Raw genomic sequence first — 26,555 nt, forward strand, 5'->3', positions numbered from 1 at the left:
TTCTGTGAGCACCATGACCATCGCATTTACGGAACCACAACCGCCACCCCGGCAGTCGTGTGTAATGTAAGTACCGCCACCACCACCAGCCACGTCACTGCCCCTACCGCTGTCAGCATTGTGTGAATACAACCACGGCAGCTGTCCCGAAGCTACATGAAGACCATGACCAACTCCAGGAAGTCACAGGATTACCACCACTGCCACACTGGAGTGCTAGGTGAGGGTCACTACGAGTGTCACAGACCTGAATCATGCCCCCCAGGTCTGCAGCAATCTGCCCTCTTACCATCAATGTTTAAGGAAACTTATTTCTACCCCTCATAACACGATACAGCATCGATCTCTGAATCTCTGTCTATCACGCGCAAAAGTATCTCATCCTCGTTCCGATGTGCATTTCCCTGATGTCTATAAGGCAGTGTGATTCATCTCGCATGTGTGTTGGCCATTTTCACCCATTTTTCCATTAACTAACTGCTTTGATCTTGGGCCCAGTTTCCTATTATATTCCTTATCTTTCTATTATAGACTAAGGGGATGATAATCTCCCATTCAGTCATTTCTCGTTTGATGGTGTCGGCACTTTACCTAACACAAACTGTTACTGCAGTAAACACTGTACCAATTCCTGTAACCACACGTCTGTCATTTTCTGTATGGCTCTGGAGGGTCCTGTCTTGCACGAGAAGGTCACGATATTCCCCTAAATTGTATTTCACAACATTGATTTATGATTTATCTACGCATTCACTTCTTTAAGTGTTTTCGGTAATGCTTTCCATTTGGCTTTTTAACCTATTTGGAATTCACTTGTCTGTACAGGACGCGGCGTGAGTTAATAAAGTTGGCCTCCAGAGGGACTGTGATCTACACCACTGCCACTGACCTAGTAGTTCATCCAAGTCTTTCTGCAGCGATGTGCCAACTTCGTGGTATATTAAATTCTTATTTTCTGTGTGGATCTCTACCGGAGCTCTATTCTGTTATACTTCGTGTGTCAATCCCACATCTTTTGTGTACATTTTTCCTGAAGAACTTTAAAATCATGTTCTGAAATCCCTCCACCACTCAAAAACTGGCTTCTATTTGAGATTTCATATTACCTTGAGAAGAACTTATATTTGCCGTTGAGCTTTTTATCCATAATCGTTGGAGTGTCTCCATTTTAGATATTATTTATTGCCTTTAGGAAGACTTTGTGGTTTTTATGGCATTTACCCTGTACTTTTCTTCTCCAGCGTATTCCAACACACTTTTTTTTTTTAATTTTGGTTACCAGTGAGGATGACATTTTGATTTTTCCATTGTACTTCTAATCTGCTTTTCACCAGCAGAGAGAAAGTCTATCGAATTGCAGGCATAAACAGAAAACTCAATCAATGGGCTCCAGAGATGCACAAAGAATTATGAAGACTGAACAATGGGACTCAGAAAACCTCCCCAAACCAGAGAAAACCTCCCAGTGGGACTGAAAGATAGACTCACAAAAGAAAGTGTAAAGTCTTGGAGTCTGGATCTGAAACTTCCTGCATCTGCATCATAGGAGTTCCAGTAAAAGGAGAGACAAAAACAGGGGGGAAGAAAATAATTCAAGAGCAAAGAGAATGAAATGTTCAGTGTTGGAGGGAGACGGGAGTGTCTATATTTTCAAGGCTCATAGAAGAAAGATGAAAAGACCCACTTGTGGATGCACGGAAGCTGCGTTTCAGGACAAAAGGACCCAGACAGAGATATCCTGTGAGTGCTCCGTGAGGGGAAGAGACACCAGCTACTCACAGAGAGTTCTCCTGTCCGCTCAGGAAGTCGGAAGAGAAGTACTGAGCTGAGAATCTTACATCCACCCAAACTGGCATTCAAGTGGGAAGACAAAGCCAGGACTCAGAAAGCTAACCACCCACAGACACTCCCTGAAAGAATTATTCCAGAAGAACAATGAATACAAAACACAGGAGGATGTGGGCTAGGAGAAAAAGAATAAGGAAAGAATCAACAAGAGTCACAGGTACATCTGATGCTTAATAATTATTGACGCGTAACTTTAAACATCTGTTTTACAGCGACAGGGAACGAAATCTCAGAAGACCCCGACTCAGCTGGCCAGGGCAGACACAAACAGAGGCTGGAGCCAGGGAGAAGAAGGGGGAAATCAGGAAATGCACGCTGGGCACACTGGGCACGTTGGGCACCACTGTGTCTTGTGGAGGCAGCACAGAACTGATCAACCGTAGCAGCAAAAACAATGTACGTTACACGCGTGCAAAAAATTGTAAAACCCTGGGGCGCCTGGGTGGCTTGGTCAGTTAAGCATCTGATTTCAGTTCAGGTCATGATCTCTGGTTCCTGAGCTTGAGCCCGGAGTCGGGTGAGCCCTGCTTCCCTCTCTCTCTCTCTCTCTCTCTCTCTCTTTCTCTCTCTGCCCCTCGCTCACTTGTGCCCTCTCTCTCTCTCAAAACAAATTGTAAAACACTGTAAAAACCAGGATGACTGACCCCCTCCCCGCCAAAACTGCTAGAGAACAGAAGGAGGAAACAAGTAAAATCATTCCAGCCAGCAGAAAGGAGAAGGAGGAAATCAGAAAATGCACAAATAAAAGACACAGAAAAATATAAATTGAAACATCAGTAATGGGCCCAAATATCTCAGTAATCGTAATAATCATGATTGACCGAACCCACCAATTAAAAGTCAAAGCTTTCACACTGGTTAAGAATAAGTTGTGTAAGTCACATGAGGTCACAAAGACAACACTGAAAAGACAGAGCAGATTCTCTCCCAGGCAAAGGCCAGCAAAATAAACCAGGGATATAACCAGGAGAGTAACTCACTCACAATCGTAGGAAACAAAACACGAAATAAGCTTAAGAAACGTGCAGAACTAAATTGAAGAAAACCTTTCATGAAGGATGAATAAATAAAAGAAGGCCCACATATGTGAGCAGACGTATCATGGTTTTGGGCTGCAAGATTCCATACTAAAAGCATGCCAATTCTCCCCCAAATTAATCTACCATCTTAGTGGGATGCCACATGAAGTCTCAACAGGATTTTTTTCCCACTGCATGAAAAGTTAATTCCAACGTGTAATCATAAAGGAAGACTTTGAAGAACGCAACTAAATTTCCGAGGAAGGTGAAAATGACAAAGAACCAGTGATAACTCCATGAAGCTGACTTGGGAACAATCCTGCACGGAGTGTGGTGATGCGGGAGAGGCCAGGGACCCCGAGGGGCTCCCACGGGACCAGCCAAGAGGGCCCTGGGCTGCACAAAGGATGGAAATCAAACCCAAGCCAGCAGGAAGTGAGAGCTGAGTTTAGTGAACACGTATAGAGAGATACAGACGGACCATCCAGGAGACTCAGAAGGGAAATGAGGGAGTCTTATCTTTATTCTGGATCTGGGGGTTTCCACTAGATGGTGGCCTGGTGCACATGTCCCCTCAGGCATCCAGGAACCAGTCAGAACAAAGACAAGGGCCCAGGTGTTATTCCTTGGAGCAGGGGGCCTCGGTGTCAGTCGAAGTATCTAGCTTGGAGGTCTGGAATACGCGTGCAATGGCTTCTAGTCAGTCTCACATGGCCCTTCCTTAGATGTGATCTGCTCTAGAGAAATCACTAACTCCTTGTCCCTTACAAGGAGGACAATCACCGTCTGCATCACAAGGCATACGGAGAGTGGGGTGGGGGTACAGGTCCTAGCAAGATACAAGCCGGAAAAGAAGCAAAGTTAAAAAAAAACCAGCTTTTTCTCTCATGGGAGAGCTTCCCTGTCTCAAAGGGGTGGAGAAGAAAAGGGCAGATGTATCTGCGGGAATCACTGATGAAAAGATAAGGGGCCAATAAACGTTGAGTACGTGATGGGCTCACAAGAGCCCATGCTGCTCAGTGAGGTCGGGTACGCCGTGTGCTGTTCACACGACGCAGGCTCTCCTTACCCCATCCCCGAAAATAAATCTCGGAAGGATTAACGAGCTCAAGCTAAGGAACAAACTTACAAAAGCATTATAAGAAAACCCAGAATACTATTTCTGTAACACGACCTAAAACTCAAAGGCCATAAGGTAAACCCAAGAAAACTGATAAATTATTTATAAGAAAAGACAAGCGACATAAACATCATGATTAGGAAAAATGCAATAAATTTAACCGGGGGAAAAAATTAATGACCAGACTACCCAAAGAGTTTCTATGAGTCATTAAGGAAGCGCATCCACTCAAGAGAAAAAAAAAAAAAAATGGGCAAGGAAACGAACCGGAAATTTACGGAGGAAGATAAATAGCTGACCAATGTGTCCGTAAAGACTAGCGATCAGAGCAATTAAAATAAATGCCAAACAAAAAGATAATTTTCCACCCAGCTGAGCAGTCACACTGGGTGAGGGCCCTCCCTCGTGTTCCTCTAGCGTGTGTAATTTGGTGAAACCTTTCTGGAAGACTCTTTGGAAGTATCTATGGAAATGGAAAACGTGTTTCCCTTTGACCCAGCAACTTCATTTGTAGAGCTTTATTCACGCGTCAGTGTGTGAAATTGTGTGTACAAAACATTCATCGCCTCGCTGCCAGCACAGAATGACAATGTGAGCCCCCTTCTCGAATGTTTATCAATAAACCCACGGCTGAACACTTAGGGCACATCCAGACTAAGATTCTGAATGGGGCCGTTTTATGAATGATTTAAGCTCAGAGTCTCCAGGAGACACCCTTACTTCCTCCACATCGTCCCCTTTGGGGCAGAACACTGGTTAACTGCAGACATCAGAGCGAGTGTTAGAAAAATACTAGTTCAAATTGCACATTACGCTTTAAGGTAATTTCAAGTGGCGGATACATAGGAAAGCCTACTGATGTCATCGATGGCAGGGTAAATGCACGTGCTGGCAGGAGTGACGACTGGGGCAAACTCGTGCGGCGTTTTCTCCCGAAGCTGGACGTGTGCATTCCCCATGGCCCAGCATCTCCGCTGAGAGACAGAGATGGACCCATCTGCCCGCCACATAAATGCACAAACGTACTCACGGTAGCACTGTTCATGAAACCCCTAAACTGGAAAGAAAACCAAGTGTCCACCAGCAGTGTGATGGATAAATAGCAGTGAAGTCGCTTCACCTGCCAACTCCCCACCCCCACCCGTGCCACGCGTCCCACGGCCTGTGGGAAATACGCGAGCTCCCTTGCCTGCAAGCTCCCTTCCCTCCCAACTCCTTCCCTCCTCCCCTTCCCGAACCATGCCAATCGTCAGTGATCCCCATCGAAGATCAGACTCGGAGAAAGGGCCCCTCCCTGCCTAAGGCAATAGTGTTCCTTATCCCGTGAGAGCACGTTCTGTGTTCTGCGTCCACGGAACCCACGCCTGCGTGCACGGTGCCCCTTCACTGTTATACCGGACGCTCGGTACTTACCGGGTAAGAAAGTCACGCTGCCGGGATTCAAAACAGGGGAAATTTAAACCTTTAAAGGCTCTCTCTCACTGCCATCCCTCCCTGACTGTCAACGCCTGAGACCCCAGCGCCCCCTCCAAAGTGCTGAGCTAGTGCTCTGTGCCATCGTCCCCAAATCTGCACCCGTCTGTATGCCGTCACCAAGAAGACTGCAGGGCCGGGCCTTTCTCCCTCTCCGCTTTCCGAGCGCCTCACACGTGATGGGTACAAAATAAATGTGTGTTGGGCGCATTCTCCAAGGCTAACGAGGTTAGAGATGCTTTCCGGTCCCTCCAGTGATCAGAAGCAGACAGCGTATAACACTTCATTTGATCACACAGGAGGCTCACGAACCATAATTTTCTATTAACTTTTTATTTCACTTATTAGCACCCATTTGTGCTGGTTCCTGATACGTAATATATTTCAACATTCTCTGTGTTTCCCTGAAATTATTCTGGAATTCAGATAGGACTGTTCTACAGGCCTTTCCCCGTAGCTGAATTAGTCCAAGTGACTGGGAGAGAGTGCGCACGGACAGCTCAGGAGCAGCGTGGGAAAGGGGGGGGGGACGCTCACCCCAGCAAAGGAAGAGAGGAGCAAAACTACATTCTATCTGCAACGAGCATGTCTGTCATTATCTCAAAAAAAAAAAATCTTTTCAGGGAATAACATGTATCCCATAACCCTACAGCTATAAATTTCAACATCTGCTCTCAGTTTACCTGGAGGCCAATTCTTCCCCATCTAGGGCAGCGTCCTGGACACAGGTACAGGTCACCTGCGGCCGGGGCTACAGGTGCATTTCCTACAAGGTCAATGGGTTGACATTTTCCCCATTTAACCACATGCTTAGAGTTTCCCAATGATTATTTATAATTCTAAGATGAATATGTATTCTGTGAGTTAACTACCTAATCTCTGAGCCTGAATGCTACCAACTGGCATGCGCCCTTTTAAGGCAAGGATACCATAATTCCACAATTCAACCCTTGGCGCTTGGATGCATCAAGCACTGGTATAAAAGTGAACAAGGAAAACCACTGGCTTCCAATTTCACTCCTCTGTCTTCTGTCCGTGGAAAAGCATGAGACCATACTTGCTGGTCGGGCCAAAAACAAGGCCCTGAAAAACGTGCACAGATTTCTGCATTTCTCTCGCTAGCCAGGAAGAGTGGACTTGGGACCCACACAGCCCTAGGTAACAGACTCACTTCGTGGCTGACCACCGGGGCGAGCCTCAGCAAATCACTGGACACTCTGAGTGCCTGTTTCTTCGAGAGTAGGGTGAGATTACCGTGAGAAACACAGGAGACCGCGTGGGGTTTAAGCAAGCAGCATCACGCTAACGCATCACCTCCACGAGTGACAGATACTGTACTCCGAACACGGACTATACATCCTCAGCACGGTCCTGCAAAAGGCATTTCCAATTGGCTTCTCATAAAACTTGTTCCAACTGACACATCGGCTCACGGTGTGGGAGAGCATCTTTCCCCTCCCTCTTTGCCAGCTCTCAGGATGCCGTTACGGGTGATTCATTTGCATTTTGTAATTTATCCGAATATCATAATTTTTACAATGAACTTTACTCCTCATAAATGACGTGTTACTGACAATTCAATGCCCTGTCTCTTCCACCCAATCCAGGGAAACGATGTACAATCGGAACAGGTCCTGCCCCCACCCCCATCCCTCCGAGACCCTTCTCACTGTGCCCTGTTATCCAGAGCACCTTCCTCCCACCCCATCCAGACAACTGCCGCTCACCTTCGGACTTTAGACCCTCCATGAAGTCATGTACCTCTGGCTCATTTCATTCAGCATGACCGCGCTTTTTGGTGGCTAAGTTACTCATTTTCATAGAGTTCCATTTATCTATTTTCCTTCTGCTCCCTGTGCTTGTGGGGCCATATTTAAGAAACCCCTGCCTAATCCAAAGTCACAAATATTAATCCTTGTGTGTTTTCTATGAGTTTTGTGCTTGTAGCTCTGACATTCAGGACTTTGATCCATTTTGAGTTCACTGTCCTATACGATGCAAGAAAGACTCCAACTTCATTCTTCTGCATGCGGACATCCCCTTATCCCGCACCATCTGCTGAAAAGACAATTCTCCACTGGCACTCTTCTCAAGAATCAACGGACCACAGGGGCGCCTGGGTGGCGCAGTCGGTTAAGCATCCGACTTCAGCCAGGTCACGATCTTGCGGTCCGTGAGTTCGAGCCCCGCGTCAGGCTCTGGGCTGATGGCTCGGAGCCTGGAGCCTGTTTCCGATTCTGTGTCTCCCTCTCTCTCTGCCCCTCCCCCGTTCATGCTCTGTCTCTCTCTGTCCCAAAAATAAATAAACGTTGAAAAAAAATTAAAAAAAAAAAAAAAGAATCAACGGACGACAAATGTATGGGCTTACTCCTGGTCTCTCAATTCTGTTCCACGGATCTAAGTGTCTACACTTTGGTCTGTAAAATGTGAGTCCCCCAAATTTCGTTCTTCTTCATCGATTCAGTTTTGGCTATTTGGGGGCATTGATGCATTTTTAAATTACTTAATGAGTTATTTAATTAAGCCTGTTTGACTAGTTTATTTGGTTAGTTGCTGACTTCTTCACCACCACATCAATTCCAGGAGAGAAGAGACCACCTCTCTTTTTTTATTCCTGATTGTATTGAGAACCAGACACACAGTGTAAACTCAGTGCGATTTGTTGAATGAATGAATGAGTGACCGAATTCTCAATTTTGATAATGGTAAATAAAAACAGCCTCAATGTTCAAAAATAGGACAATGTTTAAGGAAGTTATAATACATTAATAGCATAGAATATCATGCAACTGTTAAAAAACATGCCTTCTGATAATATTTAATGATTTGGAGAATCGCTGAGGTTGATCTCAATTTTGCATAAATGAAAATAAAGGGTGAAAAAAATCAGGGAAATTTTAATAAAAGTCATCATGGAAGGCTGTGATTACGCTTGAGTTTAATTTCTTCTTTTCCTTTTCTCTATTTTCTACTCTTTCTGCAATCAGCAGGTGTCACTTCCATAAAAGAAAGCCAAACACTATTAAGTAAAAGTACACAAAGGCATCCAGTTGTGCACAGACTTCTGGATTTGCAGTCACAGTCGATGATCGCCCTGCTAGGATTCTGTTGCTTGTGGAGTCGACCCCCAGTGACTTAGACGGATTCAGATTCTACTGGGGAGGTGGCCACATGGGAGGAACTGTTCTCTGGGCAGCCAGGGTTGAAGATACAATATGGGGTATAAAATCAATATAAATATGCCCCTACCCCAGTCTCATTTCTGACATGGTAGAACATCCCTTAACCACCTGTGAGAACCCAGGGCCGGGGCGGGTTTGTGAACCTCACCTCTTCCAAATCCCCAGTGGGGACCAGAGGGGACCAGAGCTCCTGAACCCACACAGGTGCTACTACCCACGCAGTCAGGGTTCAAATGTCATCAACTAAAATAGCTTGGAATGTATTGGAAAGTTACTATCCACACTGAAGGAACGGCCATACCTAACGGCACTAACATGACCAATATTGGTAAGGATTTTTTCATTTAAAAGGTCACGGATGTAAACTCATCGATGGTGGCAAAGGTCAGAATGCTGGACACCCTACTGACTGTTCGGGCTTGAGGGAGCCTGGAGGGGCCTGGGAATCTGCTTTAGGTCTTAGGCAGGTGCCCGGGTGGACGTCCCGTGCATGTAAATGTGCTCACTGATCTGAACATTTAAGCTTGCATGGTTTACTGAGCACTGACTAAAAAATTAAAAAATAAAAAAGATCATTGCTTTTAAGACAGCCCTTGCAATTATTTTTAATGCTCAGCTTTTCCTGGCAAATAACGTGTGTTCATCGTAAAAAATTTGGAAAATACCAAGGGCATCAAAACATGAAGATCATTTATAATCAGTCCTCTGGCACAACCTGGCATTATGATAAATGCCACGGGAAGCCCTCTAACAGCTCGGCTCTGTTCTCTGGCTTCTGGCGCTGCTGGCAAGCTCTTTACCAACGCCCGCAGCTGCGGCCGCACAGACCCACCCGCCCTGACCACGTCTGCTCCCACCATTCAGCCGGCTTCCTCCCGACGCCTTCAACGCCAGCTGCGGGTTCCTACAGAATCATTCACTCCCCTCCGAGACGGGCCTGTGCCGCCACTGCCGTGGCCCCAAAGCAGGGGCCAGGAAGGGGGCTCGTCCCCTGCGCCTTTCCCGACTCGCGGCCTTGTGGGGCAGAGGCACCTGCGTCAGGAGGCACGGTGACCAGGGCTGCCGTCAGGGCCCTGTCCCATGACAGAACTCTTTCTCGGATAAAGGAACCTCGGACCTCTCCCACGGAAGGCAGAGGCCGGCCCTGACCCCTGGAGCTCTGGGCAACTGAGCCGCACTCCAGGACGAGGGCCGCGGCCGGCCCGAACAGGAAACGCTCATCTGCCACCTGGCAGGCCCGGGGCCGGCGACCCTGCAAATGCTCACTCGTCTCACTGCCCTGGGGCCCTCGTGGACAACGCCGTGCTCACCCCCACTTTAGACGAGGGTCCTGAGGCTCACGTGCACCCCGGGGGAGCAGCAGATGAAAGGCGGCCCTCGTGCCCAGAGCCCCGGGGCACCTGCTGTAGCGGCCGAGCAGCCATGTGCCTGCACGGCGGGCACGTGGGCGGGCGCCCGGGACAGCCTGTGGGGACAAGCGGGCACTGACACAGGTGACCACCTGCTTTCCGCTTTCCTGTTTCCTTTGTCCGGTTTCTTTTCACTGCCCGACAGGGAGGACGTCAGCCATCTGGGTACAGCAAACCCTCACGTCTAGGCTTCCTCCTCTCTTCACCTTTCATCTCACAGGGCAAATTATACTAACACAAGTGCCATATAGGCTTCTATCAAAGGAGCCAGGAAGCCCTTGTAGATGCTGGCTGCAGGCATGTGTCACCCGTCTCGCGCACGCCGAGGACGCTGAGTCACAGGGAGGAAGTATGACCGGGGCTCGCTTCAAAGGAAACCACTGTGCTCAGTCTCATCTGAAAATCACAGCAGTGCGATTGGCCATATCTGCTTTTCAAAGCCGAAGGGAAAGGGGGAAGAAATACTCCAGAAATACATGCTGGTGTTGCAGCTAAAGCCGCGTCACAGCTGCTGTGTGAAGGAGGCAAAGCTGACCAGCCCTTTTTATTCAAGCGTGTCCTCATTTACCGCCGCTGTCCTCACTCTGACCCTGAGCTAGCCGCTTGGTCCCGGAACATGCAATCTCTCCCCTGGGGCCCCGGTTCTCTTCACCCATCCCCCACAAAATAAACAAACAGATTATTGGACAGGATGGCCCCGGAGGGTCCGCTCAGCTCCCTGTGTGCGCTGGGGGCCAAGAGCCTTCTTTCCTGCAGACCCACCGGGCCACAGGTCTCAGTCCTGGGCCTCTGGTGCACTGGACAGCACTGTGTGTGGGGGCCTGGCTTTGCGTCCACGCAGCGCCACAGGCCCTTTGCCCGGAGCTGCCCAGCTCTCCTTGCTCCTAGGACACAGCCGTCAGCTGCGTCTGCCCTGGAAAGGCTGCGAACAGGGCCGGGCTGGCTCGGAAGGCGTCTTGGGATCTGTCCAGACAGCCCCGTTTCGTTCCCGCCGGTGGTGACCTGGGCCTTCTCTCTTTTTATCTTGGTCAGTCTCGCTGGGCTTATCCATCTCATTGATTTTCTTTTTTCACAGAATCAGATTTATGTTTCATTGATTTTTTTTTTTCCTATTGACTTCCTGTTTTTCACTTCATCGATTTCTGCCTTTACCTGCGTTCTTTCTTTCCTGCGGCTTTCTTTCCGTTTGTCTTGTTCTTCTTTCTTAGATTATTGGTTGGAGACATTTTCTCTTTTCCAGCGTAAGCATTCGGTGCCATAAATGCCCCTCCCTGCTCTGTCGGAACGCGCAGCGCACAAACTTTCATACGCTGTGCCTTCATCTGTATTCAATTCTGTATATTGTTCCCTCTCCTTTGAAATGTCTCCTTTGTCCTTTGTTATTTATAGGCCTGTTGCCTAATTTCCGAGTGTTGGGAGGTTTTCCCGTTGCCTTTCTTTATGAGTTTCTAATTTGAATCCATTCTGGATTTCGATTCCTTTAAATTTGCTTAGATGTGTCCTACAGCTCCAGGTAGGGTCTGCCTTGTTGGCTGTTCCGCGGGCCCTTGACAAAAACGTTTATTCTGCTGTGGCTGCACGAGTGGTCCGTGTGCAACCAACCGCTAGATCCTGTTGTTGACTGTTGCTCAGTTTTGTGTACCCTTGCTGGTTTTCTGCGCGAAGCCCACGAACGGCTCGGGCAGGCTGCTGGAGGCTCCCACTATGACCGTGGGCACGTACAGGCATTTTTGTACTTGTCTCTGTCCCGAGAATGGGCTCATGTCGCACACACATTGCTACATCATGCTCTTCTTCCTGTTTCTCGTGAAAATCTTTTCCAGTCAACCATGACAGGACTCGAATTCTCTGTTTTAAATGGCTGCATGTTGGGGCACTTAGGTGGCTAAGTCAGTCAAGCATCTGACTTCGGCACAGGTCGTGATCTCCCACGGTTCATGGGTTTGAGCCCCGCATCAGGCTCTGTGCTCACAGCTCAGAGCCTGGAGCCTGCTTCAGATTCTGTCTCCCTCTCACTCTAACCCTCCCCTGCCCATGTTCTATCTCTCTTTCTCAAAAATAAATAATAAACATTAAAAAAAATGTTAATTGGGACACCTGGGTGGCTCAGTCAGTTGAGCATCCGCCTTTGGCTCAGGTCATGATCTCATGGACCGTGGGTTCAAGCCCCATGTCAGGCTCTGTGCTCTTAGCCTGGAGCCTGCTTCAGATTCTGTGTCCCCCTCTCTCTCTGCCCTTCCCTGCTCACGCTCTGACTCTCTCTCTCTCTCTCTCAAAAATAAATAAACATTTAAAAAACATACTTATTTTTAAAAATTTTTTTAAATCTAATTTATTGTCAAACTGGTTTCCATACAACACCCAGTGCTCATCCCAAAAAATTAATAAAGATAAAAAAATTAAAAAATAAACGTCTGCACGTTGCTGCCTGGTGTGAACGCACCAGAATCCACGCCCCACCCCCCGGCCGTTAGGGGACGTTGTGTGAGGGGTGGCATAACTCCCAGGGACAGTTCCGCTGGCTCAACCGCGACTGACAGAGGCTGATGCTGCTCGCGGCAGTCGGGGGTGGCCTGCGGGAGGCAGTGGGGGGAGGGTGGGTGGCACAGGTGAGTCTCCGTTGAGCCCTTTAATAAAAGGAAGCGTGGCTCGGGCCACAGCAGACGAGCCGTAGGAAAGCCCTACCCACCTTCTCGAGACAAGGAGCAGCTGTGTCTTGGGCAGAGATGGCCGAACCCACCGTTGCAGGTGCATGTGAACCAAGGCCCCAATTCTCCACAGGACAGGACAGAACTCTAAAAATAGAATATGCACCGAGCCACGCCCGAACGCAATTCCACCAGGTTCTGTCCGTGAGCCGAGTCTCTCCCGCGTCGTCCACAGCTAGAATGTGAGCGGCTCAGACAACGCAGGAAGTAGCGAGGAAGACACGTCAGCCTAGAGAAAAGGACGAGGGGGCCACACGCCCTCGGGACTGTCACCTGGTAAGGAAGGAGATCAGCTCTGCAGGCACCAGCGAGCCACCGAGGGACAGAAGGGACAGCGTCCGACCGGCCCCTCCAGTAGATGGGGAGCATCCCAATTCCAAGGGGTCGCAGCCCCGGCCACCAACAGGAGGTGGCTGATGTCTCGTGTCCCTCTGACCCGGGCCAGTCTGAGTGGAACGTCTTCCCCCTCTCTGGGCCGACGCCGGGCCCACTGTCACCTCCGAGGCATTTCTTGCTCCGACTCTCCCTCCTTGGGCATCCCCCCGCCCCCTCCTGCACACATCTGGTCAGTCTCTGGGGCCCTGGACACACCCCTGCCCTCCGTGAAGCCTTTCCTGCTAGTTCCAGGCCCGCTCGCCCCTCCCCCAGGCCACCAGCACCTTACTGAACACAAAACTTTGTCTTTTTAATTTTTTTAGGTTTCTTTTTTTTAAATTTCTTTTCATGTTTATTTATTTTTGAGAGAATGTGAGCAGGGGAGGGGGAGAGAGAGAGGGAGACACAGAATCCAAAGCCGGCTCCAGACTCTGAGCAGTCAGCACAGAGCCCGACTCGGGGCTCAAACCCATGGACCGTGAGATCATGAACTGAGCCGAAGTCGGACGCTTACCCACTGGAGCCACCCAGGCGCCCCCGAAATTTTGTCTCGTTAAAATGCAGCACCTTCTCCCGCTTGAGGGGATCATACATTCCTTTTGGAAAATCGCCCCGAACCTCCTTCGAAGTGACGATCCCCTCACAAGGCAAGGGACGAAGGGAGCCGCAGAAACACTCACTGCGTCTGCTTCCCCCCGCTCTGTTTCCTAAGTCCGGCTCTCCCGGGAGGTGGGGGCGCCCGGACGTGCTCAGTTTAGCCCTCTGTGTGGACACGTCCTGCTGACGTCAAGCTATACGATATTTAACCTCCATAACGACCACTCACGGCTCCCACTAAAGCTGCTTCTCTTACCGAACGCTTCCTGTAATTAGCTTTAAAGAGAATCCTCGGGTCTGCTGATAACGCTGCCCATCCGCAGAGCAGCTCTAGCGGACTCTGGGTGGGCGTTCTGTTCGTGCCAGTTCACAGAAAGAATAATCACCCAGGAATGTTTTCTCACCAGAACAGAGTCCAAAATGTGCCTCTTTGGACACACATTCTTAATGGCCAATTACGCATAAAGAGGCCCCGGGTCACCCTCCCGACCTTCTGCTCTGACCGTCCTGACCCTCCTGACCTTTTGCTCCCTCACGTTCCGCGGCGCCCCACAGTCACCCGACCGCCGTCTCCACTGTGCCCTGCTGATCACAGGCTCTGTCCCCAGAGAGGTCCTGGGAAGAGCTGGTGGCTCACTGTCCCCGCAGCTGTGGCTGGTGGCCTTGTCACATGCGGAACCCCCCTCAGGAGTGACTTCCTTGACGGCAGGTGCCTTTTGACTTCTCTTGGGTCCTCAGGGGCCCCAGGGGTGGGTTCATTCTGTGGATGCACAGAGCCCTGGGGCCCTCACGGAGAGCTCCTTAGCCCTGGGTCCTGAAGGCTGCCAAAGCATCATTAGAATAAAGGCCAAGGCGGGGTGGAGAGCAGGGCCCAGACGGGAAGAACTGAGCGAAGGTCAGAGGGGCCGCTGGTTTGGGGGGAAACCAGCGGCTGGTTTCCTGCGGCTGCAGTATTGGGGCCTGGGGGGCAAGAGACGAGCTCGAGGGCCGATCGGGAACGTGTGTGTCTCCTGACGAGGCACCGGGTGGACCTCTGTACACAAAAGCCGGTGGCAGAGAGCGCTCAGTCGGGAAGCTGAGACACGTATGTTACGGAGATAAATGACTCACCCCATTTAACAGAAAAAGGGTGAAAATATATATTTGCCTCACTAGATGCTGAAAAAGCCCCGGGGAAAATACAACGACCGTTACAGAATTTTTTTTTTTTTTTTTTTTGAAAACTAGGGTTATAGGAGATATTTCGTAATGTGGGCTCCAGCAGCCCTGGTGGGGGAGGCATAGACGGGGCACATCCCGGCCACTGTCCCGGCCCTGGTGGGGGGAGGCACGAACAGTTTGTGGTGATTCTGCCTCAACTGGAAGTCAGTACTTACGCACGTGCGGGACCAGCGGTCAGGTGCTCGCACCCCACGGGGGACCCGCAGCCGCTCGGTAGGCCATCCCTGTACTTAAGCCCCGCCCCCCGGAAGATATTCCTTATTCACTGCATACTGCAGAACGCTTACGCTGAAATGCAAATTTTGCTTTTTGTTCTTTACTCAGGAAATACGCACAACTGGTCTTTTCCCGCCATCTCATCCGAAGCCATCGGACTTCTGAACGAAATCATTCCATCTAACGTCATTGGTCCTTGACGGTTTTCACTTAAAGGGCTGAGTCCTCACCGTACTTCCTCGGAAGCCACCAGACCTCCGGGGCAGCGGCGCTCTGGCGTCTGGGCCCGGCCGTGTCCACCCCGACGAGCGGGGCCCAGACACCGCGGTGCAGGCCGCTCACTGGAGGCGCGGGGACGGGGGATGCCGCGACAGCAGCGGCTCCCACGGGGGCCGGGCCTCCACGCATGCCCTCTGCCTCCCGTGGGGGCACGGGGAGGTCCGGAGCCCCATCGCAGAGGGGCCCAAGGGGGCTCGGGGTCCGGGCATCCGGGCTCCACTCAGGCCGTGTCCCCGCGCGGAGGCGGTGTGTCCAGGTGAGGCTGGGGACGAGCTCCCGGCTCGAAAGCCAGACCGTCCGTGGGCTTGCACGGTCCCCCCCCCCCCCGCCCCCCGGCGTCCTCCATTCCCAGGACCGTGTGCACACAACACGTGGCTTGTGTTCCTCACAAAGAAGACAGACACGCAGGGATGAAATGCAGTGGAGACGAGGGGAAGACACACGTCTACTCCTTACAGGATCCCAGCGTGAGCAACAGCTCGTCTTCCCCAGAACCGTTCTCTCTTAGACGCGAATACAAAACGAGTGAAGTGATCAGGTATTTCTGGAAACGTGACATTTACTGTTTTCTAACAAGAAAGAAAACAGCCCCTGTCCAAAGTCATCACAAGTCATCTGATGTCTGTCTGTGTGTGCTGTGTGTGTGTAAATGGTGTGTGGTAAGTTCGTGTATGGGGTGCGGTGTGAGTGTGGTGTATGCTGTGTGTATAGTGTGTGTGGGTGTGCGGGGCACACGCACATAACACACTGGCTATACTTGTGTCACATAAAAAGAGAGATGGTACGCTTTGTAGACTAAACTAATAATTTTGCCTCTTAATCTCAAAATAATTTCTTAAACTGTTTTTCCAACCACTTGGATGATATTTACATGGAAGCCACACATTATGAGATTTTCAACAATTAAAACAAAATTCAACTTTCAGGGCGCCTGGGTGGCTCAGTCGGTTGAGTGTCCAACCTCGGCTCAGGTCGCGATCTCACACTCCGTGAGTTCGAGCCCCACGTGGGGCTCTGTGCTGACAGCTCGGAGCCTGGAGCCTGCTCCGGATTCTGTGTCTCCCTCTCTCTCTGCCCCTCCCCTGCTCATGCTCTGTCTCTCTCTGTCTCAAATATAAACAAAAAAACATTTTAAAAAAATCAACTTTCAAGTTTCCACTGCACATCAGACAACAATTTGTTAATCCAGAATTAAAACGGAATCCAATCAGTCGCGCGGCGATCATGTGCCGCGGCCGTGCTGAAGGAGCTCTGCGATGCCCTTGCTCGTGGTGTCACAGGAGGAGAGCACTGAGACGAAGCAGATTTAAGGTATTTTTTAAATATTTTTTTAATATTTATTGATTTTGGGGGAGAGCGCAAGCAGGGGAGGGTCAGAGGACAAAGGGGGAGAGAGGATCCGAAGCGGGCTCTGCGTTGACGGGCTGACAGCAACGAGCCCTATGTGAGGCTCCAACCCACAAACTGCAAGATCATGACCTGGGCTGAAGTCTCAACCGTCTGAGCCACCCAGGTGCCCCAGATTTAAGGTATTTTTATAGACACTGAGGCAAGTGGAAAAAATAACAGTTTAGAAGATTCAGAGAAAGTGAAGTTTCTAAAGACCATCAGTAAAGAGCAATAGAACATTTATAAATAAAGCGAATCATTTCTACCGCCCTAAATATCATCAGATTCACAAACGGGAGAAACGAAATAATTTTTTAAAGAGCTCTCGTAAAAACAAGGCTTCATTCCGAGAGAAGCACAGCCCCGCACAGGAGGAGAAAAGTCAGTAGCTCCTGGGCTGTTGGACTCTCCTGCAAACAGCCGGTAACTTGGACTGTCAGGAAGAGCGGACGGGAATCTGTGGCCGCCCGAGGGACCCGGCACACAATTCCTGTCTCGGTGTTCAGGTGAGCCCCCGAGGTGAGCTCCTCACCTGGGCTCCCCAATCCTTGCTGTGGGCACTGGGGTTGGTCCTAAATGTGCTCACTTCTTTCCCTGTTTTGAGTCTGCGGTGTAATGTGCTACAGGGAGGGCCCGTCTCTTGGGGACCCTGGGGCGTGTCGCTAGCCCACAGGGTGCAGCTGTCCATCGGGCCGGGTCAGGGCTAACCTCCGGGCCGTGCTGGCCTTTAGAAGGCTCCTCTCGGCGGCCAGCGGCACTCCTTAGCAACAGACTCCCTCATGCAAACTGGTGCAGCCACTGTGGAAAACAATGTGGAGCTTCCTCAAAAAACTAAAAATAGAACTACTCTACGACCCACCAAATGCACTGCTAGGTATTTATCCAAAGGGTACAAAAATGTTGATTCGAAGGGGCACATGCACCCCAATGTTTATAGCAGTGCTATCAACAATAGCCAAAGTATGGAAAGAGCCCAAATGTCCATCGATGGATGAATGGATAAAGAAGATGTGGTACACACACACACACACACACACACACACACACACTGGAATACTACTCAGCAATGAAAAAGAATGAAATCTTGCCATTTACAACAGTGTAGATGGAACTGGAGGGTATTATGCTAAGCAAGATAAGTCAGAGAAAGATATCATATGATTTCACTTATATGTGGAATTCAAGGAACAAAACAGATGAACATAAGGGAAGGGAAGGAAAAATAAGATAAAAACAGAGAGGGAGGCAAACCATAAGAGACTCTTAAATACAGAGAACAAACAGGGTTGATGGGGTGGGCGAAATGGGTGACAGGCATTGAGGAGGGCATCTGTGGGGAGGAGGACTGGGTGTCGTATGTAATTGATGAATTACTGGGTTCTACTCCTGAAGCCAAGACTGCACTGTATGTTAACTAATTTGAATTTAAAAAAAAAAAGGAAGCAACCCCCCTCCCGTTCACGCCTCTCTCTCCCTCCTAAGCTGCTCACCCTGTGGGCCCGTGCGTGGGGCACGCAAACATCGCCTCAGAACCCGCCAAAGACCCGTGGCAGCCCCCAGGTGCACTCAGGCGAAGCCGGCTTGGACTTTCAGACAGAACTTTAAGGTGGGCAGCAGCATAAGCGACACAATTTCTATGGGCCTTTCTCGTCCAAATTTAAAGTAGTTTCAAAATGGAACTGTCACGAAAATATCCATTGTCCCTTGCTGTTGTGTGACCAAAAGAGAAAGCCAAGGGTTGGGCACCCTGAGGTGGGTATCCGAGCACCGCCAGGAGGCCTCCCAGCGTAAACCCAGACCCGGGGGCTTCGTGTGCAGGAGCCTCCCTGCTCTGTGTGGCCGGGAGCCGCATCAGCGGCAGGCTTGGTGGTGACACGTGCAGGTCTAACTCAACATGCTACGCTCTGAATGCTCCTGTTCCCAGGCACCTTCTCCGTCTTTCAATCCCACACCCTTCATTAATTAACACTATAACTGCTGTTCACACAGTTTGATGTTTCCTAGGTGAGTCAAACCCACCCGGCTCCTGCCCTTCCAGGCTCTCCTCCCAGGTAACCAGATGGAGTTGAAATATCTTCAAACAACAAACCTCGTATATAATATCCTCAAGCGTCGTAGCAGGTGTCTCTACAAGGGGGCAACACCTATCGTTATACAGCAAATGAATTTTCCAGAACTTAGGAAAACTTGGGAGGGGGGGTTCCTTAATTTAGAAATAAATTTAAATTGGGACGCTTGGGTGGCTGTCGGTTGGGCGTCCGACTTCAGCTCAGGTCATGATCTCGCGATCCATGGGTTCGAGCCACACGTCCGGCTCTGTGTTGACAGTTCGGAGCCTGGAGCCTGCTTCAGATTCTGTGTCTCCCTCTCTCTCTGGCCCTATGCTACTTGCTCGCTCTCTCTCTCTCAAAAATATACAAACATTAAAAAAAATTTAAGAAGTAAATTTAAATCAAACCCTTCCCCAAACCCACAGCCTTTAGATTTACAAGCAATGTACAGTCATATACGAGAGATTACCTCTCTCTCTCCCCGAGATCTTGTAAAGCCAAGAGACTGATAAAACTATTCACAAATCAGCAAACGGTATCACGTTACGATTGTTTTTTCAGTTTTGTGATTTTTCAAGAAAATACGTCCATGATGTTCAACTCAACAACACGGGCAATGAGGAAGCGTGCACCAACAGAGGGCCACGTGATAACGTAAGTCAAACGTGTGCACGAGAAATTGTCCTTAGCATCTGACCTCCTTGCTGTGTGGTTCCAAACTTCTCCGGGGAAGCCTGAGCTTATGTTCACACGACCACCGTTCACGGTGAACCAGGCGATGGCACCAAGCACTGGGTGCCCCCAGGGCACTGCTGCCACTTACTGGAGGCACAATAAAGTGACCCCCAAACCCAGAGGCTGGGGCAGACCCAGCCTTCCGTCCACCTGAGTTCGGCTGATGCTGGAGTTGTCGCAGCCATAAGACGGCCCGGCAGAGCTGACCTGGTGGGCTATGTTCATCTGAGTCCAGTCATGACTGACCTTTAGAACTAGATGTCTGCCTTCGTTCTCCAAAAAGCAAGAGCAAAGCCCCAAGCAAAGGGAATGACCTGTTTTTGAAGGAAAACTTTAAACACAGGAGTTTGAGCATTCTCCCTCCATTTGAAAACGATCTTCTCTGTTCCACACGATAGGTACCTTGGCTTTGCCAAGGTCTGTTTTAAACATAAGCTCTTTTCTTTCTTTCTTTCTTTCTTTGTTTTTTTGTTTGTTTGTTTGCTTCTTAGATAGCAATTATATTAACGCACTAGAAGAAATATTCTCCAGTGCTTGCTAGTTGACCTCAAAGTGGTCAGGGTTTTTTGTTTCTTTTTTGTTTGTTTCTTTCTTTTTGTTTTGGCTCCTGGTTGTGTAATCTAAAGAGGGACTACAAGAAGAAAAACCATTGTCTTTTATCATAAACTCAAGAAGACGTGCATATTTTAAGCTGATCGGCATCCCTCAACATATATTAATCCATTTTCATATGGTGAGATGAAGATTCGATTTAAAAGCAGCCTCGAGGGGATGAGGGGGCCCCATTTTTAACAGCGGGGACAACAGCCCTTTGTCAGTACTTTTTAGGCAGTTAACTGCAGTCCACAGTTAACTGCTTCCTTTAATATTTCGGTTCCCAAACCGCCGAGATACAACATTTTATCCGAGAATGTGTCTGCCGGATTGTTAAACTGAATCTGTAGCCTGTATGCGCAGGCCAGACGCCCTGCGGGTCTCTCGGTGTGCTGGACAACACCGTGGAGACCGTGTGTGTCTCGTTCCCTTCCAAACAAGCAGCCACGCATCCGAGTGGCCTGCCTGCTCGGCCCTCCCCCGGCTGGAGGACGTGGCCCCACCACCGTCCAACAGGCTGGAGGCCAGGAGCCTGGGGCAGGCCAACCGACAGGTGCTGGGTATTCGTTCTTTTAACCGCATAAAATACGTGCATAAAGGAGGAATTTTATGGACCACGCTGGGCACGACTGTGTAATTCTTTGTGTCGAAGGAAAAATCTGGAGCTGCTAGCTCCAAGGCCCACGCTCAGCCCCTTTTGGCCTATTTAAATGGAAGACTACGGCCCCAGGGAAAAAGAGTCCCCAATTCTCTGCTGCTGTAAATCAGAACCCTCAGGTATGGAAGGCGAGGCAGACCTTGCTGGGGAAGGGAGCACCAGCGGCTTACATAAAGCAAGCCGGCATTTGGCCTGCACTGCTGGGAGCTGGGGGGCAGCCAGAGCACCCAGCCTGCCTCTTGGGGCAGACACAGCAGAAGTAGTCGCGCCGCCCCCGTATCTCCCAGGGCAGGGCGGTCGGCGCTCCCAAGTGTGCTCACTGCCCGGGGCCTGACGCCCACGTCCCCGGGACAGGAGCCCGTGCCCACAGGGGCACTGGCCGGACATATGGCGCAGCGAGTGGGCAGAGGAGCGGACCCCAGGAGAAAGCAGGCCAGAGCGAGGTCCCCCATGGCGAACCTTCTCCCCACGGGTACGCAGCTGGCGCGCCCGCAGCGCCCCGTCCCCGCGGCCCCGAGAGCTAGCCCAGGAGCGCGCGCCTGCCGGCCTCCGCGGCCACCCACCCCGCGGCCCGCGCGCCCGCACCCACCTTGACGACGTAGGTGACTCCGGCCCCCAGCACCTGGTCGCTGGCGTGCGGGGCGCGCGGCGGCGGCTGGTCGCCGGGCCGGCCCTTCCTGGCGGCGCGCATGGCCGGGGCGCCGGGGCCGGGGGGCGCGCTGCCGTCCGGGGCGGCCAGGCTGGGCGCGCTGCAGCTGCCCGAGAGCCGCGCGCCCGCCCGCGCCCTGGCCGCCGAGCGGCCGCGGAGGCCCGAGCTGGAGAGTTTCAGGTGGGACACCTTGTGGAGCAGGTGGCCCAGGCTGCCCGGCCCATCGTCGGGCGCCCTGCGCAGCGCGTCTCCGGACACGAGGTAGGGGGCCGCCGCCGGGGCCGCGCGCGCCGCCGAGACCTTGCCGCCGCCGCTCACCGACAGGTTGTGCAGAAGGTCGTCGACCGATGTCACCGAGTCATTCCTGAAGCGGTTGTACTTGGTGCGTGGAAGCATGCCCCTCCGTGGGCCGGCCGCATCCGCCCGGGCGCTGCAGGGGCGAGCGCGGCCCGGCGGGACGCGGCGGCCGGGACAGCGGCGGCGGCGGCGGCGGCGGCGGCGGCGGGGGGGGGGGGGGGGAGGGGGAACAGCGGCGCCGCCTCCCCGCTAGCGGCCCGCGCCGCCGCGTCCGCGCAGCCCCGGCCCCGCGCTCGGCTGCGGAGGGCGGCACGCTCGCGCTGCTCCAGTCATCGCTTCCGAAGGGGAGCGCCCCGCGGCTCGGGCTGCGCACTGCGAGAGCGTGACTCACTCCAGAGGAGACCCTTCTCAACAAAGGCCCAGGGAACGCTGCAAATCACTTCCTGTAGCACAAAATAATAATAATAATAATAATAATAATAAGTACAAAAAAAAGAAAGAAGGAAAAGAAAAGAAAGAAAAAGAAAAAGGAGAGAAAGAAGGGAAAAAAACACATACACCCACTGAGAGCACACTAGAGCCAATCAATTCTCAGATTGCCTTTTCTACATTCCCAGACATTTCCTTCCAACCTTTGCTTGTTGGCCTCCCCATCCCCTCCCCCCGCTCCCCCCCCCCGCTCCCCCCCCCCCCCCCCCCCCCGTCCGGACTCAGCATCTGTGCCAGAGGTCAGTGCAGCCCCTTCAGACGGTCAGGGGAACTTTCTGAAATCCCTTCTTCTGAGCCCGGGGCTTCCTCTCCTCCCCACCCTCCCCCACCTCCCCCCGCCCCCCCCCCCCCCCGCAGTTCAGCCCTCGGTGTGAGCCCCTAGGGATCTGACAGCCATGCGTTAAAATGTGACGAAGCCCTTTTAAGAATAAGATCTTCAGCGGATCCCCATGAATTCTGATTTGGAAAGCAGCAGAAATTGGTGAATAGCCAAAAAAAATTTTTTAAATTTTAAAAAGGCAGAAAAGAAAAGAATATTCACTCCCAGGTGAACACAAAATACCGATTTCCTGGGTTTTTCTTTTTTCTTTTCAAGTCAACAGAGCAGCCATGACAAGTGCCTTTGTGGCAATGCAGTGCCTCCGGAAAAAAAAAAAAAGGAAAGAAAAAGAAAGAAAGACAAATCTGCACAGGGACTTCTGCACAGAGCAGGATGCCTTCCCTGCTCATGACCAGAGCCCTTCTCAGCTGGGGTTAGGTTGGAAACCTACTTCCAGAAAAGAAGAGGACTTCTCAGGAATGGCAGCCGGCTCCAGAAATCCATTCCAGAAAGGGGGCTGGGCTTGACGCTTTATCCCAACTGAATGCGCTCAAGGTCTGGAAAAATGTCTACCAAACGCTACAGATACATTTCAGTGTGTCTTCTGCTGCTGCTTTGCAACCCTGCAGTAAGGAAGAAAAAAATATACAGCTGCTCTGGTTACACAGCAAATCCGTTTCAGGAGTCAGACTCAGCTGCAACGGACAGGCGCAGGCCTCCTTCCTGTCAGCTAGGAGAACAGGGCGTTGGCGGCCCCGCAGAAGGTCGGCGAGCCTCACGCCCGCCGAGCCCTGTCACCGTGGGCCCTGCCGGTCTCTGTCATGCGTTGAGATAACCCACCTGACACGGCGGAACCTCCCTGTCCAAATTTCCAGGCAACTCTGTGCAAGCAAATGAATTCACCTGCCTTCTCTAGCGCCCTGCCTTCTCACACCCACGACTAGGCACGTGCCGCACGAGACACCCAGCCTGGCCGAGCTTTATGGAGCAGGTGCAGGTGGGGCGGCTCCTGGCAGGCAGGTGAGGCCGGCCGCTGGGACGCAGGCACGCGGGGCGGCCGCCGCTCCCCTCCCTGGGCGCGGGCACTCATTCTTGCCCTTCCCCTGGTTCGCTTAGCAACGGCAAGTGCACACCCCATCGCCGACTGTGGTGGTCAGCGGAGCCCCCCCAAATCTGAAGCAAAAGCGCCCTATCATTCCCAAACCCCGCTCTTCATTAGAAGCAGACAAAAACAGCAAAATGTGAATGAGATGCTGTTTGTGTGAATGGAAAGGCTAGCAGCGAGCCAGTGATTCTGTGAATGAAGCCGGGCCCTGCAGCCGGTGCCAGGCAATCCCCTGGCTCCAGCAGCCTCAGCCAATGAGCAGCCGCCCCGATGACTCATTCAACAAAGGCTTGCTCAATAGTGGAAGATTCCATTTCAATCAAAGGCGGGATCTTTATTCCAACGGCAGTGTGGGAAAAAAAAAAAAAGAAGAAGAAGAAGAAAGAAAGAAAGAAAAGCCAGCCTGATTACAAAATGCACGGAGGAAGGCACCGCTGTCACGGACAGAGGAAAAACTGGTTTTTCAAGAAAATTCAAGAACTGTTGGTTCAGGTACCGGTGTGAACAGGGACCGCTCTCTTGGAGGTGAGCTGAGTCCCAAAACTTTCATTCAGCAGTTCATTTACAAGCAAGAAGCAGCCATGAATGTGCCACGCGGTTCGGCATTTATTATGAATGTACAGCAAACGCACATTCAAACCCCAGGCATCTCGCCCTTGATTCTTTTTGTGAAAGGATCATCCAACACGCTGCACGTTCTGAGTCTCCAAGGAGGAAAAAAAAAAAAAAAATCCAAAGCTACACGGTTAACCCTTTAGCCAACAGGAGATTTTTATTTCTTTTATTATGATGAGCCATGTGGATGGAAATTGGCCATTTCAAAATATAATAGTAATATACATTTACTGCATATACGAACATTTATAATCAAAGAGGGTGATTACTATTCCAAGGACACACTGGTACAATAAAACCTCACTGGCCGGGAAGATGATGGCCAAGGGGGTGGGGGTGGGGGTGGGGGTGCACCAAGAGAGAAGCCCGTACCCCTCCCCGCTGGCGGTGCCCGGGGCCCTCACCCGGGGCTGGTGCAGCCTATTTCAGGCACCATCAGCCTGTGACAAAGTAGAGGTGGGCGGTCGATGAAATTTTTCATAGCCTGGCAACACGGAAGGGAGCCTTCAGACTCAAGACTGCCTGGGGTCATTGACGGTAGCCTTTCCAAGATCTTGTGGTTTCCAGAATGTTGTGGTTTCTCGTTTTAAATGTATTAATTTAAAAGTGTATTGGTTTTCCATGGATGCCGCAATCACATGATTAGTGGTTTAAAATGATCGAACTGTATTACCTGCCAGGGCTGCAGATCAGAAGTCCAAGATGGGTCACAAGGGGATAAACTCAAGGGTGGGCGGCAGTGGGCTTTTCTGGGGTTTCTAGGGGGAAACCCCTCTCCTTGCCTTTTCCCGCTTCTGAGGCAGCCCTCGTGTTCCTGAAGATGCACATGAGCTGGGCCGGTGGGGAGGGTGGCTCTGCTCCCGAGATGGTTTTATTCTGGCCAGAGGCAAAAAAATCTAACCTAACGTGAACGTTATAACCCAGTGTGCTGTAAAAATGTTTAAATATGTGTGAGGTACAAAGGCCATCCAGAGGGGAACAGGCTGAGTTCGGCCTGAGGACGTCAGGGGTGACCTCAGTGGGAGTGACTCTGAGGCAGAGTTTTGAGGGATTTCTGGGTTCTTCCAGGTCAATGGAGGTGAAGAGACGCCTCAGGAAGAGAGGCTCTGTGGGAGGCATCCCGAGGCCTGCGGGACTCGGCGTTTCCAAAGCCCTGTGTAGATGGTGGGGCTAGAGCAAGGTTGGGAGGCCAGGCCACTAAGACAGCTGGACCCGGAGGGGGTGGGATGACCCGCGTCACCCTCACGATGTGCGTGCACTAAGACAGCGTAGGGCAGTCAGATTTGTATTTGATGTGGACACCTTGAGCAGTCAGTAATGGGTGCTCTGGGGAGTTGAGAGGGGTGCTGATAACGATACAAGTAAACAGTGAAGTGGTCTTGAGGGAGGGCAAGAGCGGGGAGCTGGAAGGGAGGAGATGGGCTCAGGATACGGTGAGAAGGTACAGTGATCTCCATGTCAAGGGATCAGGTTGGCTTGTCTGGAGGCAGAGCTGAGACAGGGTTTGGGGTACCAGATGCTCCGTGGAAAGCAAGGAAGGCCACAAGAGTGGGCAGAGAGAAGTGGTCCTGCAGAACACCCCCCTCCGTACCTCCCCAATCCTGGATTCCACCCACTTTCCAGCCCCAGAAGCCAGGAGCTTGACCCTCCAGCCCAGCTGGCGCCTCTGTAGCTGAGTTCCTGAGGGAGTGGGCGGTGGAGACGGCCTGCCTCACTCACCCCAGCAGAAGAGAGGAACCCTGCTGTGCAGGAGTCTGGGCAAGGTCTTCTGCATCTCCCAAGGAGGGGGATGTAGAACAAAGGCCACGCTTCTGTCTTGGACGACGAGGCTGAGTGAGTCTCATCCATCAGGACACAGAGCTCAGGTGGCAGAGGGTAGGCGATGTCTGGGTCCTGGATGCATGGGGGTGGTGACACATCCATGGAGAGCCGCCCAGTGCCAAGGAGTGGTCAGGGCTGGAGGTCCGAACTTGAAGGCCATTGGCGTGCAGGCGACATTGAGCTCTTCGGTGGCCGAAGCATACTCAGGAAGGAAGAGGGACGAGGAAGGATCCCAAGAAAATCCACACTTCCAGGATGGGAGCTGAGGAAAAAATGACCAGGAGTTGGAGGCGCATGTGGAAGCCTGGTCGGAGAGACGCCCAGCATCTTAGCTCAGTTGCTATAACAAAATGCTAGAGACCAGGCGGCTCTAACAACAGACTATT

General features: G+C 51.4%; 1 protein-coding gene across 1 annotated transcript in view; it reads right to left on the reverse strand.

Moving 5' to 3' along the window:
- The window catches only part of SHC3 (SHC adaptor protein 3), a 98,144-nt gene extending 76,225 nt beyond the window's left edge, over positions 1 to 21,919 (reverse strand). Inside the window, exon 1 of the mRNA XM_047097282.1 lies at positions 21,464 to 21,919. Coding sequence (XP_046953238.1) covers positions 21,464 to 21,919 — 456 coding nt within the window. The remainder of the gene's footprint in view (positions 1 to 21,463) is intronic.
- Positions 21,920 to 26,555: the final 4,636 nt, after the last annotated feature.

Source organism: Lynx rufus, unplaced genomic scaffold (genome assembly GCF_022079265.1).
Source record: "Lynx rufus isolate CCGP_SWC_20201006 ecotype Redwood Valley unplaced genomic scaffold, mLynRuf1.p SCAF_10, whole genome shotgun sequence".
Taxonomy (NCBI): Eukaryota; Metazoa; Chordata; class Mammalia; order Carnivora; family Felidae; genus Lynx; species Lynx rufus.